This window comes from Lichenostomus cassidix, chromosome 26 (genome assembly GCF_008360975.1).
Source record: "Lichenostomus cassidix isolate B80296 chromosome 26, HeHo_3.0, whole genome shotgun sequence".
Classification (NCBI taxonomy): Eukaryota; Metazoa; Chordata; class Aves; order Passeriformes; family Meliphagidae; genus Lichenostomus; species Lichenostomus cassidix.
In genome coordinates, this window is record NC_139506.1 from 1028502 (window position 1) to 1044031 (window position 15530).

General features: G+C 48.1%; 1 protein-coding gene across 1 annotated transcript in view; it reads right to left on the reverse strand.

Moving 5' to 3' along the window:
• KDM5B (lysine demethylase 5B) overlaps positions 1 to 15530 on the reverse strand; it is a 55850-nt gene that overhangs the window by 1187 nt on the left and 39133 nt on the right. The window contains exons 18-26 of the mRNA XM_085083035.1: positions 14587 to 14701; positions 11451 to 11806; positions 10213 to 10351; positions 8256 to 8435; positions 7237 to 7395; positions 4947 to 5432; positions 2940 to 3051; positions 1480 to 1634; positions 235 to 561 (exon numbers count right to left, since the gene is read on the reverse strand). Of these exons, the coding sequence (XP_084939161.1) occupies positions 235 to 561; positions 1480 to 1634; positions 2940 to 3051; positions 4947 to 5432; positions 7237 to 7395; positions 8256 to 8435; positions 10213 to 10351; positions 11451 to 11806; positions 14587 to 14701 (2029 nt within the window). The remainder of the gene's footprint in view (positions 1 to 234; positions 562 to 1479; positions 1635 to 2939; positions 3052 to 4946; positions 5433 to 7236; positions 7396 to 8255; positions 8436 to 10212; positions 10352 to 11450; positions 11807 to 14586; positions 14702 to 15530) is intronic.

A 15530-nucleotide genomic window follows, 5' to 3' on the forward strand; every position in this document is an offset into this window, starting at 1 on the left:
GCCTGCACAGCCCCACCTGCCCCTTCCCATTTCCTGCAGATGTTCTGATGCCACATGGCTGCTCCAGGGCAGGTGGGGCTGGTCCTGCCCATCCCAGCTGCATGGACACTGCAGCTAAGCCAGGGCCTCCTACTCTCCTCATGAACAGCTTTTCTGCAGTTAAACAGTCACAGGGCAGCTCCCTGTCCCAGATCCCAGCACTCAGAACACCACGGTGGGTCTGCCCCTCCTGACCTCATCCCCCTCGGGCTGGAGGCAGTTCACAGCTGGGCAGATGGCATCCTCATCCTCGGAGTCCTCCTGCTCTGAGAATGACGTGTCTGAGGGCAGCAAGTGGCTGTCGCTGGAACGCTGCAGCTCCAGGAGCCTCTCCCGCTCTCTCTCCAGTTTGTTACTGCACAGATCCTTTGAGTGACTCAGTTTCAGTTTCTTCTTTTTGGGTGTTCTCATCTTTTTTACTCTCGCTCTCTTCTCGCCACAGAAGCTCTCTCTCTCGAAACGCCGCTTCAGTTTTCTCTCCATGTAACTAATCCCATCCTTTTTCCCTCGGCAACACTCGTTCTATGGGAAAGACATTTGGCAAGGTTGGAAGTATGCAACTAACACCCATTATGCTGTCATTCCATACCCTGATTTTAGGAATAGGTTTAAGTGCAAGTGCAGCGTTTGACAGCGCTGCCTTTTCAATAGCCTGGGATGTGTATGAGGAGCCAAGGGCAGGGTCAGGCCCCAGGGACAGAACTCAGAGAAAAAACCATCCTCATTTCCTGCCTCTGAGCCCACAGCTTCTGCAGCAGCTCCCTTGGAAAGCCTCAACACGGGACAAGAGTCAAGTGTTCAAGGCCAGGATGGGACTTGGAACAACTTGGTCTAGTGGAAGGTGTCCCTGCCCACAGCAAGGGGTGGAACAAGATGAGCTTTAAGATCCCTTCCAACCCAAACCAGTGTGGGCTTCTGCAATTCTATGAAATCAGGACAGACGTATTTAAAGTACAGAGACTGACCATAAACATGCATCTAACTTTCAAAAACTTATCAGGCCACAAATTGTATTCAATAATTTGTAACCAATTTGTTATTAACTTCTTGACTCCTTTTGAATAAGGAAAATGTGTGGCTAGCACAGGTTTTTCCCATGAGAAATTTTCTTGTGTTTTATAAATAAAGATAAAGTTTGGATGTTGTTGGAACAGTGTCCCAGAACTTGGACAGTGCAGGCCTGGCCAATCAGGCCTGGGGGAAGGCTTCTGACTGACCAATCTGGGTGACTTTTGAGAACTCTATATATGTGATGAAATCAAAACAATAAAGGTCATTCCTTCTTGCCACTGAGGACTGGTGCTTTCATTACTCTGCTAGCTGCTCAACAGCGACAAAAATGTATTTGCATGGAAGTGCAGCCACACACACAAACCCCTGGAAAGTCCATGGGCTGAGGCAGAGCCCTTCCCCAGCTCAGTGCTGCTGTTGGACACTTGCCTTCTCATTTGTGGCTGCGCTGGGTGACCTCTGCTCTGGCTGCAGGGCAGGGCTCTGCTTCGTGAACAGGGTCTGGTACAACTCCTGGATCTCGGGCAAAGAAACCTGCAGCAGCTGGGCTTCCATCATCAGCTCGTCCAGCTCCGTGCTAATGACTGGTGGGAAAGACAGGGAGACACAACAGGAATTCTTCAGTGCCAGCACTGACAAGAACTGCACAGATAATGAAAAATCTCTGGCTGCACAATAAAAAATAGTGAAAGACTTTAATCTGCAACTGTATTAGTTCTTATCTGCTCCCTCTTGACTGCTCATTTTTAACAGCAGGGTTAAAAGGAAAGATAAAGGCTTGCACAGAAGTTTCTGCACTGTGGCTCAGCACCCTGCCATGCTCCCAGTTCCCTGCTGGTTCAAGGATGAGGCATTGCCAACATTCCTGGCAACTTCTCCTACTTCTGGAGGTACAGGAGTGTGACAATCTCCTCACTACCTAACGAATGGGTAAGACAAAGGAGCTGAGTGAGATCTGTAAAGGAAGCCATGAGAGGAGAGGAAGGAAGGCTGAGGGGATGAGCCTGGTGACAGAGGTCTAAGGTCACCACCAGCTGCTGCTACTGGCTCATGTGGGGCTCTGAAACAGTCCCGGATGGGGAGGCCAAAATCTTTGTGTAAATAACAGCTTTTTAATACAGTACAACTCAAATATGAAAAATAAACCTGGTGACACAAAGCACTGCCTTGTTTGATGTGAACTGTAACATTCCACTGAAATGGCTTTTCTAACACCCATATGGACTCAGCTGCACTGGCATGAAGGTAAGTCTAGACTTGTGTCCCTGGAGCATTATGCATCAGGAGGGAAGAAATGCTAAGTAACTTCTTTCACAGTCATAAAATGATGCAATTCACAGCACATCTGTTAGTCCAACCCACAGAGTTTGAGATGAGGATGGTCCAGAGCCTGTGCTGAGTGACCCCAGCCAAGCAGCCCAACAGGGACTGGGGCAGCTCCAGTCTCTGACAGCTGGACAGTTGTGCTGCAGCAAAGCTCACATGGACTCTTGTCCCGTGGATTAAGTACCCTATGGCCTCCAGCACCACATCCCTGCTGTTCCCATCCACCTCCTACACTTCCAGTGGCCTTTCCCCTTTCCTTCCCCCTTCTGCAGCTCTGCTGGGGCCACAGCCCATGAGGAGCTGTTCCTGTGGGAAGGGGCCAGCTCTCCTGATTCCTCTTGTCCCACACCTTGTCCCATACACATGGGAAATTTCTATCCTTGGGCAATGCAGCCCTCTGCCAAAGCTGGACACTGAGCTCCAAAGTTACTGAGGAGATGGAGAAACAACCAAATGTGTCACAAGCCTGCTCAGCCATCTCCTGGTGACCTCTCCCTCCTCCACCAAACACAGGGAACAAAAAGGAAAGGGGGTGGCAAAAAAGCAAAGTGAAGATTACAAACCATGAAGTGGGATGCAGTGCTGTCCTGTAGAGAATGGAGAATGCAAATAGATGGTTCTGTTATCCCAGTCATGAGGCATGGAGAATGACATTGCTCCAATTGTCTGGGACACCTAGAAAACAAAATGCAGAGAGTTTCACTAATTGTGGAGTTTGAAGTGTGGAGTAACTGCAGTAGGATCAATAATTGTTTCTCTTACAGCTACTGAAATCTTGTATCTCACTGCCCTGGTCCAAACACTGCAGCTCTGCCCTACCTGGACACAAACATGCCAACAGCAAACCCTGCACCCCCTGACATGGCCAGAGGCATCTCACCAGGAGCTTTCCACAATGCCCTCTGCCTCACCAACCCAAGTGCCTGGGCTCCTTGCAGAATATGGCTCTCCTCAATTCCCCCTGCTGCTCTCAAGAGAATTTTTCAAACTCACCTAAATGCTCACTTTGGCCACTGTCAAAGCAGCCCAACTCCAGTGGTTTCTGGAGGAGATTCTTGTGGGGAGTGAGTGTTGAATTAGCCCAGATGACAGGGAAAACAGAACTGGGACATGACAGGACAGCCATGGTGAGACACTGGATTCACCAGAAAACTACCTCAAATCGGAGACTGAAGTTTCAGCTCACACCTGTGCTGAGGGGGGCCTGCCTCAGAAGGTCCCTGGCTCAGGCACACAGAGGGACCCCAGCAGAGGCACATGGTCAGATGCTCTTCCACCGAGCTTCCCAGAGACCTCTGATTCCGGAAATGCAGTCACAAGGACCTGGACTAGCTCTGCCAGATACACCCTGATTTGCAAGGTTTACTAACTTCCTCAAGTCCCAGACCCCTCAAAAATGGTTACACTGCTCTGGGTGGGAGGATCCTCACAGTTCCATGCTGAGCTAATACCATCATGCTAATAAAACTAAACTCACTGTTTCAATTTTTGGCCCAAACATCAACTTATATTCCCAAAATCTTGGCCGGTTCTTTGCAGCTAAACTAGCTGGTTTAGCAAAAGGGTACTTTCAGACCTAAATGACCAGAAAAAATCTGTTAGATACCTAAAGATGTCTCAATTTCTTTATCTTGATTGGCCTGCTTGAAAAATTTGGTCACCACAAGCCATTGGCACAGCTGGGTGAATGAGAAACAGCTGCAACACCCCCTCAGGCATGTGCAGCATGTTTTGTGTTTTAACATAAATGAACATGAAAACAAACACAGCCTAACTGTAACTGGACTGGACTAGCAAAACTAAAGTGTTTCAAAATGGAAAAGCAACAGAGTACATTCCATTTTGGGGTTTTTCATGGTCTTTATACTGCACAGAATGTTTCTGATATTTTTTTGCATTTGTTATCTCAAGAAAATGGTTTAACTCCTTTCCTTCTTTACCTGTGCTTTTTGCTGAAAGATCTTCACTGAAAGAAGACAAACTTCCTTACTACCCCACCTGAAACAGATGCTGTGGCTAAACCCAGCAGTATGAGTAGAATATTCAGCTTGGGAGGTCTAGTGGAAGTGAGAAGAAGCAGCAAAGGATGAAGACGCTTTGTTGAAAACAACCTTGTCTGAGAGCCAAGCCGGTAATGCACAGGACAGTTTGTGCCTCTGTCAGTAATTCTCAAGGCTTAAAACTCTATTTGAATACTTGTAGGAGTAGAATATAAAGACCAATTGAGTAGTGAGCACTCCAGAAACAATAACTCAGCAGCTCTGTCATTAGTGGTGCCACAGCAGAACACAGGAGCTGGAGGAGGAGAGGGGAAAACAGGCTCTTTGGGAGGAATTGTTCCTGGACTCCAGGAGAAGGGACCACGAAGCTGCTGCTAGGGCACACATACATCCTGAGGGGCACAGCAGGACCCAGCTCTTTACAGGACAGCTGTAAAGCAGGACACAAACCCCCTGCCCTGTTGGGATTTGTAGGGAGCTACAGCACATCCAAACCCAGAGCAGCGTTACCCCATCCTCGCTGACCTCGCACTCCCAGCACCAGGCAGCCCAGCCTCAGCCCAGCCTCACCTTGTTTGTCTCTGGCAGCTGGCCTGCCGAGGCTTGCCACCTGCTGTACATTAATCCTGAGCCAACTTTGTCCTGGATGCGTTTTAGATTCCCTGAATACAACATTTGTTGTGCTCTGTGCTGCCAGTTCACAGTTCTCTCGATCATGTAGCGCAGGGCATCCCCCTCGGGCAGCCGGACGCGGATACGCTGCAGGGACGCCAGCAGCGGCAGGATCTTCTCCAGAGGTGGCTTCTCGGAGCGGTGGCAGTGTGGGCACAGCCACACACGTGGTGTCTGCGCCGTGCTGGGCACCGGAACACAGCTGGTGTGGAAGAAGCCCCTGCAGAGCTCACACTGGATCATGGGAGCTGCTGGCTCCTTCTGGCACAGACACACTTTGAGCTCGGTGTCCTCCTCGCTCGACAACACCTTCACCTCATTCGCTGCTCGCAGGGCACGCAGAGCCTCCATCTCCCTCAGCCGGGCTTCTCCCAGAGTGGCCATCTGAAAGGGAGTCAAAGGACGTCATCTCCAAGGGAACTCTGCTCCTTACCAACAGGGTGCCCTCTGCTCCATCACTTTTCAGACACACCAGTATTCAGGGCTTTAAACGTGGGAAGGAAGCAGGGATGGGGACGTGCAGTGGTGGGGATGGAGGAGTGGCAATCGGGATTGGAGGGGCAGCAGTGGGGATGGGCAGTGGTGTGACTTCAATTCCCTTCCATTTTCTCATGAGGCCCTCAGATAAAAAGCTTAGCCTTTGTAAAAAAATTAGCTCCTAACTCCCTCTCTGTTCCAAGCTTTTGTGTTTTGTATTACAAAAACGTGGTCTGTCTTAAAGCAGCGCAAATCCTGAAGTGCGAGTTTGGATTGCAGACACTGCTCTGTGAATATGTTTCTCAACAGTCTGACTAGATACTCAGAAAAGCTTTCTGGGCAGTTTTCACAAATGCAAATATACCTCTGACCCCCACCTTGCACATGCTGCTCCCGTGCTCAGCGCCATGCCCTGACCTATGAACTTGCTCTGGGGATCATGAACAGCAGGCCAAGTTCAGGTGTACCCTGGATGTGCTGTTTACCCTCTCTCAAGATGCTCATGATTCTTTTTTCAGGAATCTTTAGCATTAGCTCCTATAAAGAGCTAATATATTTCAGTTCCATAAAGCCTGTTCAAACCAGCTGCAACTAATTAATTCTATGCATTTTATTATGTATATATAAACATACCAAGGAGGGTTTATAAATATATACAAGTGGTTATTTCTCACATCATAGTTTTCAAGCATGATTCCTGGACTACAATTAACTCTGAAAAAACGAGACAGCTGTGTCCATCCTGGGCAGATGTGGGACTGAGGCACAGCACGTTCCAATGTGCACAGAGGTGCTGAGCCAGGCTGGGAGTGTCCAAGAGTCACTATGGGAAGGTTCTGGTTCCCCTCACATGTCAGAAACAAACGTTGCCACACTGAATGATTTCCCTTTCCTTGGTGCAGCCCCTAGTGAGTGCCCTGGGTCCCCTTAGCCAGGGGTGCTGGAGTCAGAGAGGGTGAGGTGTGACCCAGGGCCCCCAGCCTGTCCCCACAGCACTGCAGGGACACTGCAGGGACACTGCAGGGACACTGCTCCAGTGCTGGGCTCAGACAAGAGGCCAACACCAAAGCACTGAATGCACAAGTTTCAAGTAGCTGCCAAAGGTTACAACTTATATGTCCCATATGAAATTACATTCAAGCCACACCCAATGAGCCCCTACTGCTCCTCATTAGCCACGAGACATCATTACCTGGCCGAGGTGCAGGCTGTGCACTAGGTCTGATGGAATGAAGCCCTTCCCCACCTGCAACTGAGTCTGCTCCACCCAGAGCAGTGTTTTAGTGACTCCATAGTGCATGAGGTTTTCTTGAATTATTTAGAGTGGTTGTTTTAATTATAAATGGTGCTGGATTATTGTGTTCTTTGAAAGGATCAGACTTGGGCAAACCCTGTCTCATTTTAAATAAGGTTTAGTTATGATAGGGGAAAACAGGTCTCCATTTTTTGTTTTCCTATGTTTTGCTCAGCTACAGGCACTGCCTGGCAAACTGTGAGGCTGCTAAATGAATAAAGCAGTACGTATTGTTTCCACTGAAAGCAATTTTGGGATGTCTGAAGCAAGCTTAGGAAAGTGCAGTCCCAGAAGTCCTTCTGCAGAGCAGCACAGCAAGAACAGGGTGGAAGCCACACTCCTGCACAGGAGGCAAACAGAAACAAAGATTCAAGGAACTCAGAAGAAACTCCAGTTAGGAAAGATCTGACCACATACCGCGGATGCAGTGTCCTTGCTCTCAGAGAGCGCCCGCTCCAGGTCGCTCAGCGTCTCCAGCTTAGTGCTTTTCTTCTTGCCACTTGGCACTGGCTCCTTCAGCTTCTTCTGCTTCCTCTTCAGACTGAGCATTCCGATGTCACACCAGGGACACAACACCTGAGGGACAGAACAGCAGTGTCCCACCTACAGCAGTGTTACACCTGCACTGTTCCTAACGCACCTTCCTGCCTGGATGTGGCCATAGACAACTGGTGAGAATTGGGATTCCTGCAGTTATTCCATCAAAGAGCTGAGAGATTAGGATGAGGTTATCTGGAAGGTAGGGAGAGCTGGAAGGTTGGAACTTCAGTTTTGTAAAATGGCTAGACCCAAATAACCCCTGTGCTTCACCCAGACTGCTGGTACAGAGAGACAGTCGATACACTGAGCAGCCTCCGTGGGACTGAAACTGCAAACCCTGGAAAAGAGCAGAGATTCCAGGGACTGCCCTACATTCCTGTCTGTCCCAATGGGAGAGGGCTCAGAGGGCTTCCATGCAGGGCAGAGTGTACATTGCTCAAAGACTGCAGGTGTGACAGCCCCACAGCCACAGCTCCAGAGGGGCAGTGAACACAGCCCCAGCCTCACCCGGGCACACCTGAACCTGAGGAGGGTGGAGCAGGGAAGAACCTGCTCACCTGCAGCCCCGCCTGATGCACTGGAGTTAATCCAGTGCCACAGATTTGTCAGTATTCCCATATTCATATTGAAAATGTTAAGACACTGGCACTGTCTGCTCTCGTAACCACTGATTAAGAAGAACAGAGAAAACATAGCAAAATCTTAAGCATTTTAAAAGTTTAAAACTATTATTAAAAGTATACGTCACTAATAAAAGTTGTAATTAAATTAGTTCAGGTAACCCTAAAGCAATTCTGCAGATATACTTAGTATGTACTGCTCCTTCCAGAGCTCACACTAACTCCATGTGCCTGTTCCATGACTGACCAGGCTGATCCCCAATTTCTGCCTCCTACCTCCAGAAGGGAATACGGAGAGTTCTCACACAGGAACGTGTTTGCTGCACACTCCTTCCACGCCTGCACTTCGGCTACCAGGGCCTCCAGCCTGGGCAGGTAATCCAGGTGCACTGGGATGGATCGACCTCTCGTGACCAGCTCTGCCAGTGTGTCCAGCACGGGCACACGGCCCCCGACCTGCCGGGTTGGAAAGGAAGAAATGCTGGATCCAAGGCACAGCACTGCCCAAGTCACAGCAGTCACTCAAGGAATTGATGGCAGAGCTGGGAAAAATGAATTTAATGCTCAGACATTACAGTGCCCTGCACTGTCAGTCCAACATCTGTGCTGCTCGTGCACTTAGTCATCGACTACCCAGGCAAAACTAACAACACATTTGGGGGCTGGGAAGGAAGAATGCACTTGCCAAATGACCCTTTGAAAAGAAAGCCGAAAAAAACAGAGACTGCCAACAATATAAGCAGCCTCCCAATCTCACACTCCACATTCACAGCAGAAAATAAATCTGAAATAATAAAATCATAGAGTTATTAACATTGGAAGAATATCTCCAAGATCGATTTCAGCCATTAACCCAGCATTGCCAAGGCTGTCACTAAACCACATCCTCAAGTGTCACATTCACATACCTTTTAAATCCTTCCAGGGGTGGTAACTCTACCCTGGGCAGTCTGTGCCAGGGCCTGACCACTCCTTCCAATGAAGAAATTTCCCCCAATATCCAACCCAAACTCCCCAGGTGCCACTTGAGGCAGTTTTCTCTCATCCTGTCCCTTGTTCCCTAGGAGAAAACTCCGATTCCCCCAGCTCCAGCCTCCTTTCAGGTAGTGCAGCACCAGAAGACAACTCTGCCCCAGACTGTGCTGAGCCAAGGGTCAGAACCCCCTCCAGTATCCTGTGTGCTATTAGGGAGCAAGCTCTGGCCATTCTATCGGCACCCCATGCCTCAGGCAATGCAGGTACCACACACCTAGAAGTAAAGCAGCACCAAGAGGTAATTCTAGAGGTAATTTCTGGGACAGGCAGTGATGTGGGACTGGAGAACTATTCATCAAAATGACCCCAACAACTCCAGAAACTTCCAAGTCCTGATACCAAGAACTTCCTGCAAGTCACAGCGACCTCAGGGATTTAACAAAACCTTCACAGAACCGAAGCAAAAATTCTTGGCACAGACAGAACTAGTTTTCCACATTCAGAAGGCAGAATTTCAGAGTCCAGACCAAGAAATTAGCAAATGCCAAGAAAAAAATCACTCAAGTCCTGTCAAGACAGCCCTCAAATGAAAGTTAGTATTACATTAATTTTATTCCTTCAAAATATTTAAGTCCAGGAAAATTAGTTTTTTAAATGAAAGCTCAAAAGAAGTTTTTAGTAAAAGCCCAATCTAGGCCAGAAGGGCCTGAAAATTTGCCTAGTTAGATTAGAGTTAACTTTATAGAAAACAATGAGGACAAATGAAAATATTTGGCAACTTAAACCCAAATGTGAAATCAGGGCTATCCCAGTGCCATCCTGGCCTAATCTGGGCAGTCCCACTGATCCCTGGCTTGAGTACTTGTAAGGCTGAGCCAGAAACTACTTCCATATCACCAGACTGTACCTCAGTGTGGTACACAAAATCATGATTAACAGGGAGTTGTTACTGAGCAACTGAGCAAAAGTGACCTTAAGGTAAAGTTCCATAATGCACTAACTTTTTAACTTTAGCTTTTTGCTAAGAGCTGTTTTATAGATTTCATTTCAGGCAGTTAGTTGCAAAGGTGAAGGAATACAGATCAGAAATAGAAGTAAGAATCAGGGCAGTGAATGTAGCTGCTCCATGGCTGAGGTCACAGATGTCCCAGCCCAGGTGCTCCGAATCAGTGCCACACTGGAGCACCCATGGGGTGCAGGGTGGCTCTGGTGACCTGAGCAGGGTCACTGTCCCTCCCCAGCAGCCAGGCTCACATACCTGCAGAGCCTCCACCTCCTGCAGCCAGTCCTTGGCCTTCTGCACTGCATCCTTCAGTGCTGCTCCGTTCGGGAGGTAGGCTGGGATCTCCTCCAGTTCCTTCACTGCTGCTGCCAGGCTGCTCAGGGACTGCCGGGGCCTGGGGGAACATAACAGCCCAGATGGGAGATGCTGCTTACAGGGAGGGCTCTTCCACTCACCTGGGGTATTAAAATCGGACGGATACACCAAATAATGATGTTATGTCCAGCATTGGTTGCACCCAGCAGAGTTGGGGTGTCAGGAGCAGAGGAGGTTTAGAAATACCTGTTTGCTTACTCTAGACTCCTACTATAAATATTCTCACATTTGGACTTAAGAAAGATTTACCTTTTATTAACTTCTGAATGACGAATACCCACCAAAACCCAGACCAGCACCAGCTGAGAGATTCTGCATTAGAAGGTTAAACCCCTGGAAACTGGCTTTTCTGTATTTCCCAGTTTGATTCTGAGGTTTTAGAGAGGTACAAACACAACACAGCTCCATATTGAGCGTTAAACCCTAGCTTAGTCAGTTCTATGCTACGTGAAATTATTTTAAGACGCTGTGGTTAGTAGTGGGTAAGAAACACTCCAATACTCCAAGTATGACAAAATTAAGAAAACCAAAAGGAATCCTGAGCGAAGAAACCTGGCACACAAGTTTGTGCCACCTTCCTAAATTTTAAGTACACTGTGCTCTTCCCTGGTTTACTTTATAAATCAGAAGGTAAAAACAAGAAAACTTTTCTTAGTAAGGATGTATTTTGCTTACTTCCTTCTTCCTTGCACCAGCTAATCTGAAAAATCTCCTCCTTGTTAGTTAGAAACAGTCCTACATGGACCTCTATGGGACCATGAAATTTTACCTGCTAATTTTACCTATCTGAGCTCTGTCTGGACACGTGTCCTCCAGCCTGACAGCGGGGAGGGAGGAAGGTGGAAAAGAAGGAAGAGGAATCTTAAAGCACTTCCCTGTGGCAAAAGGAGAATTTACACAAGATGGTTGAGCAACACAAACACTGCGAGGCAACCCTGACACCTGAAACTGCTCCATCCCTCATCGACCTCCTCCAGCCGTGTCCCTTCTGGCTGGCACAAGCTTTGCCCTCATGCTGGGAGCTGGATGAACAAAGGGGAGCCCCTCCAGCAGTCAGGGCATTTCCATCTGAAACAACTCATGGAACTACAAAACACACCACAGAGATTTAGCTCTACCTGGCCTTTATCAGGTTCCTGGCTTTGTCATCCCAGTGCTCAGACACGGTGAGGAGCTCCTGCAGCTTTGCCATGGCCTTCTCAACGGCTGGGTAGGGTGCAAGCCCCACGCCGGAGTCTATGAGGCGCCTCATGTCGTCCAGGGTGAGGGAGCTGTGCTCGGAGCAGGCCAGCTGCACGTCCTCCAGCCAGCGCGCCTGCTCCAGCCGCGTGCGCAGCTCCGCCAGCTGCGGCAGGTCCACGTCAAAGTCGAAGCTGACGTCCAGCAGCTCCTGCAGCTCTGCAGCACTGGGCATCTCTTCAGAAAGGAGCTTCTGGCTCTGCTGTTGGAAAGCTTCCACACGGTCAAGGAGATCCTGAAATACACAAATACGGCAATAAATCAGACGGAAGTTCTCTGCCAAGTCACTTAACCATGGAAGTGGCAAGGTTAACCACAGGAGCACAGGCTGCCGGCAAACCCCTCACTGCAGTGCACACAGTGGGCTGGAATACAAGGGCTGGAACACTACAATAGTGCCTTCAACACACAGTGGTGAACCAGCACCTCCTCATATGTAACATGGCCACAAGCTTCAGTATCCCAGAACAAGGGAATTCCAGTCCCAGAGGTGCCAGAAAGAGGACTCAGAAGAACAGAAAGGATGTAAAGGGAAATTGAGTGTTCCATGGGTGCTGCTGTCTGGCTTTGTTTTGGAATGGCTCTGGCAGCTGAGGAACAGCAAAGTGAGGATTATGAAGGCTTTGAAAAACACTGGGAAGGGCACAGATATTCTGGGGTTCATTTCTGCTGTACTGGTGAGGCTTTTCAGCAGCACCCCACAGTCTCAGTGAGCCACAGGCATTTTACTCTCTCATGGAGGGCAACACCTTCTCTGTCTCCATGCACTCAGCAGCTCATTACCCCAAAAGGTATCTCTGGGGCTGCTTGCAATTTCCCCAGGATAAAGGGCAGACATCGAGAGCAATCCCACTGTGAAGGCTAGGATTATTCTGTATGGAGCAACCTGCCCAATACTCCCAGTATGCCTGTGTCAGAGACTGAACTAGTTCATGCCTCAAACATTGATATAAAGTTTTGCTCATTATAACAAAAAGTGTATAAAGAAGCTACAATCAAAGAAACCTCCCTGAAGATACCTGACTGGGACTTTGGACTGAGTCAAACTGCTGAGATTAGATAAAGGGAAACCCTATTGTTCAATCATCTCAGGCTGAGGGAAAGGTATGCATACACAAAGGCCAAAGCCACCAGCTGTGCTGAGAATCATCCCTGGCTGAGTTTGGGGTGGGGGCAGAGCACAGCTCACAGAAGCCAGGTTGACACAAACTGGCCCAGCTGTGGAACCCCCAACCCCACAGGCCACATCCACGAGGCTTTCATGTGAGAGGCAGCTGAGGGGGAGTCACAATCCATCACAGACCCCCCAGAGTGCTAGGCCTGGCACCACAGGAGTGCAGGGGATGCAAGCAGAGTCTGCTGCTAGAGACTGCCCCTCCCCTGGGAGAACATGCCTGGATACTGCCCCTGGCCTGAGTGTATATTAACCCATGGCATTCTGTGCTTTTCGGGGGGACCACCACCACCGAGAAGACCGGCTGGAGAGGATCAACGCAACATCATTGGGATCCACGGATGGTGATATTTTCTCTTTCCCTCTTTCTGTCCCCCCCACCTCTTTTCTTACTTCTCTTTTTCTCTCTTTTCTTCCTTCTCTCTCTCATATTTTCTATAAAATAAAACTCATACTATTGACTGGCATATGGTCTCGTTTGTACCTTAATTCGGGCAGAGGTATTTCTAAAGAACCTTAATAATTGGATCATAACAGCCTGAAATGCTGCTCCTGAAGGAAGTTCTTCCCTCACAGCTGACACCTTGGCATTTTGCCAGTGAGGCTGTTTCCCAGGGTGGGGAACCTCCTCCAGCATGGAATAAAACCTTTTTTAGAGACAGACTGAATTGGGAACCCATCTCCAGTAATGTTGGTCATTTATATTAACAGCCTAATTTGCACGACTACATATAATTCAGGCTTGTTGAGGAATGATACAAAGGAACCCCTGACCATATGTGTTTGTTATTTCCCTGTTCAGGAATGCCAGATGGAGAGGAACTGTTTGCATGTCTGGCATTTCCAAATTTCTGCTTTTCAACCAGCAAGAAAACTTCACAGCTTCAGTGCTATAAACAAATGACTGTAAATAGGACTGTATCAAATCTGATCCACACACTGGAGGGCTGATAAAGCTTCCAAAGCAGCACCCAAAGCTGAGTTGAACTGGTTTATTCCCGTTCATTTATATGGCACCATCTGGTGTCTCAGTATTGGGTGGATACTTGAGGGGCAGTTCAAGAGCTGGACATGGCATCTCCTGGTTTCAACTGTCATGAACATGCAAAGCCCTTCTCCTTTACAACAGCAATTGCAGCTGCACAGATTTTTTTTTTAATTTGCTCCACAGCGTGATATGGAACATTTTGGCAAATTCTGAAACAAAATTTTGAATTACTTTCCATTTGCCTGAGGGCTGATCATCTGGGGAGCACAGAACCAGCACCAGCTGGTGGTTGTGGGAGACACAGTGACCTGACTCTTGCCAGCAGCAGCTGATAGAGAGAGGATTTGGGAAGCCTGGTCTGGGTTTGGTTGGAGTTATATGTGGGGTTTCCTGGAATGTGGGTTGAGAGCATGGAGATGGATCTCATTACAAGACTGAGAAAGCTGATTCTAGATTTACAAAGAAGGAAAGTGGGCAGAACTAGAGAGCTGCCCCTCAGAGCACTGGGGAGTCTGAATGTTCTCACATTAACCTGGTTTTACTTGTAAGTGCAGACCAGTTAACTGACCCCAAACTTTTAACCTGTAAGTTAGCCACGTCATCCTGCTCCTCTCCTGCAATCCATCAAATAACATGAATGCTTGATTTGTCTGTGCAGTATAAAACTCTGCTGACCACGAACAGCAGCCAGTCAGAGCTCCTTTCTTCAGCATCCCATGTGCACAAGTCACCTCAGCCTGTCAGTGCCCAGGCATTACTTCTTGGAGCAAATAGTGAAGTGGGAGATGAATGCAGTGCAAACCCATCACTCTGTAAATGCTCTTGCTCCCTTCCCAAGGCTTTCCCAGGTTACCTTCAGCAGTGGTGTCTGGCTGAGGACACAGGGCAGGGCGTAGAGCTGCCTCACAAAGAGCCGCAGCTCGTTCACCGTCAGCTGGTTCTGACACTTCCCTCCCCCGGAGCGGTACCTGCAACGAAACGTTCAGCTTCCCTGGTTACCACTGAAACACACAAAAATCAAAACTCTGAACTTCGAGGCCAGGTTGGATAGGGATGGAGCAACCTGGTCTAATGGAAGGTGTCCCTGCAGGGAGTGGAACGAGATGAGCTTTAAGGTCCTTTCCCATCTAAACCATTCTGTGTTTTTCTTATTCCCTTATGATTTCGTGTCAGTCAGACTTTCTTCAGGAATAACAGAATATTCACAAGCACCCAAGCAGCCCAGGGCTCACACGCGTGGGGGAACCCCAGTCTGCCATTGCAGAATGAGCTATTGTTGAAACTCTCTTTCATGTTAAATAGGATTCTGGAACAACTACTCAGCCTTGGAAGGGCATTGGTTATTATGGAATAAAATTAGGCTTTTTTTCCAGAACACAAAGCAACTGTGGATAAACTATTCAGTTATGTTGCAATAGCTATTGTAGTCAGCTCTGCTCATGCCCACACCAAAAGAGAACAAATCCCAATTCTGAATGGGTTTTATATTGACAGGTCATGTAGGCACTTCTGAAAAATCCTCTCTACACTGAAATCAGCGTTTTTATTTTTATCTAAAAGCTTTGTATCAAATGAGTGGCTTATAAGTGTTAACAAATTGCCCAATATTAAAAACCTCTCTAAACTCAAGCCAATATTAATGAGGTCTGAGAACCCTGAACAGAAAAGGAAAGAGATCCCTCACAATGCTGGCTCCAATTGAATCCACAGTGTGTTATTTATACAAAAGAGGAGAACAGCCCAGCAGGATATGCCAGCATGACTGGAATGTGAACACTATAAAATAAATTTTAATTT